This window comes from Macrobrachium nipponense, chromosome 6 (assembly GCF_015104395.2).
Source record: "Macrobrachium nipponense isolate FS-2020 chromosome 6, ASM1510439v2, whole genome shotgun sequence".
In the NCBI taxonomy this organism is placed as follows: domain Eukaryota; kingdom Metazoa; phylum Arthropoda; class Malacostraca; order Decapoda; family Palaemonidae; genus Macrobrachium; species Macrobrachium nipponense.
In genome coordinates this window covers 137199588-137201812 of record NC_061108.1, presented here as the reverse complement: position 1 = coordinate 137201812, position 2225 = coordinate 137199588, and the positions used below count along the sequence as shown (strand labels likewise).

General features: G+C 38.9%; 1 protein-coding gene across 1 annotated transcript in view; it reads left to right on the top strand.

The window, feature by feature from the left end:
* Window positions 1-1483, top strand: part of LOC135216658 (uncharacterized) — an 11043-nt gene extending 9560 nt beyond the window's left edge. The window contains exon 2 of the mRNA XM_064252044.1: window positions 1259-1483. Within this exon, the coding sequence (XP_064108114.1) occupies window positions 1259-1483 (225 nt within the window). The remainder of the gene's footprint in view (window positions 1-1258) is intronic.
* Window positions 1484-2225: the final 742 nt, after the last annotated feature.

Genomic DNA, 2225 nt, shown 5'->3' with positions numbered 1-2225 from the left:
TCTCTCTCTCTCTCTCTCTCTCAGCGCAAAGTTTTTTGCGTCTTTTTGTTTTCTGATTTTCCCCCTCATTCCGAGTTGCAAAAGCTGAAGAATCTATTATAAATCGTTTTGGTAAAAAATTTTTTTTTTAGTTTTCAAAGAAAACTGACATGGCTGCATTGTCTCCTAACCCTAATCCTAAAGATTTATCCAAATTAATCAGGTTAACAGATAATATAATGTGAATGTTTGTCAGTATTAGCACAGACGTTTTTTAGCTAAATTCCGCGGCAAAATTCTGCCACTAAAGCTTCCAGCCTTAATGTAGGATGTACGAAAGAAATTAGTACATCCTTTTTTATCTAAATCTTCGGCAAAATTCTGCCACTAAAGCTTCCAGCCTTAATGTAGGATGCACCTCATTCAGAGAAACCAGGCGAGAAGACTTTCGTATGATTTGCCTTCGAGTAATTTAACTAACACCTCGACCTCCATTTCCAAGATCTGCATTGGTATTCAGTGGCTGTAAACTCCCATCTCATCCTTTGGGAAATCCTCCCTTAGATATCCTTCTATGTTCCGTCCGAAGTGTGATATATGGTCTTCGGTGGTGAAGTTTATCTCTTCTTGGGGAGTGAAGTTAGCGATTTGTTACTCACTGTTTGTTTTCTCTCTCTCTCTCTCTCTCTCTCTCTCTCTCTCTCCCTCCAGTAGTGGAGTGCTCTCTATTTAGAGACGGATGTTAACGATTGGTTAATATTTTTTTTTTTCAAGCAAGATCTCTCTCTCTCTCTCTCTCTCTCTCTCTCTCTCTCTCTCTCTCTCTCTCTCTCTCTCTTCGACCTATAAAATTTTGTAGAAGTTCTAAAATTAGTTTACTAATATTCTCTCTCTCTCTCTCTCTCTCTCTCTCTCTCTCTCTCTCTCTCTCTCTCTCTCCCCCAGCAGTATAGTGCTCTCTATCTAGAAACCGAAAGTCAGCGATTCTCTCTCTCTCTCTCTCTCTCTCTATAGATATATATATATATATGTATATATATATATATATATATATATATATATATATATATATATATATATATATATATATATATATATATATATATATATATGTGGATATATATATATCTATATATTTTTTCGCGACCCATAAAATTTGTAGCAGTTCTGAAATTCTCTCTCTCTCTCTCTCTCTCTCTCTCTCTCTCCTAAAATTTGTCGACATTCGTCTGAAACTAGTTTACTTCAGTGAACCTCTATGTACTCGAATATGCGAAAGATGGAGATCCCATATGACCTAGATTGCACGATTTGTTACGAAGGACTTCAGGTCATGATGACGCATGACATCAGTCTTCCAGATCTCGTCACTTGTGGCAGATTTGGACAATATGACTCTGGGATTCAACCAAGAGATGGTGAGCCTTTGCTGGGAATATTCCGTATTGGCTGGAATATTCCGTATTGGATGGTCCTCGTCAAGAGCAGTACGTTTACGAATTAGGACTTAGTGATTCCCAAATTTTTTCTGGTCGTTACCCATCTTCATACAGGGTACTTGTCCATGGCCCACCGCCCACCATAACCCATTTATATATATAAATCCCATGGTTTTATACAGACATATCCTCGGATAATGGCCCTCTGTATTCTGCTACATGGCCCCCCAGTTTTGGAACCGCTGGATTAGGTGGTTATCGGAACTGATTTCCGTGAAGTGACTGTGTGAGTGATTGGCTTATAAAGGTCTTATATGCACATGCATGCATACTATATATATATATATATATATATATATATATATATATATATATATATATATATATATATATGTGTGTGTATTTATGCCCTTCTCTTACTATCTCTTGTTATCCAACGTCCCAAAGAACAGGACACTTTTCAAAGTGCCAAGCACAATGCCACAAATCAATTTCATGAGATACGATTCTCTCCAAGACCTCTAAAAAGATCCATCTTTATAAAGATCTGTCAGGCACGAAATTCATGACCCTTGTTTCTGTGTACCCCTGGTGCCCTGCAGGTGGGGGGGGGGGGGACCTTTCCGCCCCCTTCCCCTAAGGCTATCATTTTTCCAGAAATCTTAAGCTGCCATCTTTCAGCTGGGAGGTATACAATTCGAATGGCACCCTGCCCAAAATGCCCAAAATGTAGTCCTCTCTCTCTCTCCTCTCTCTCTCTCTCCTCTCTCTCTCACCCCTCAGTCTCTTTTTTTCTCTCTCCAGACT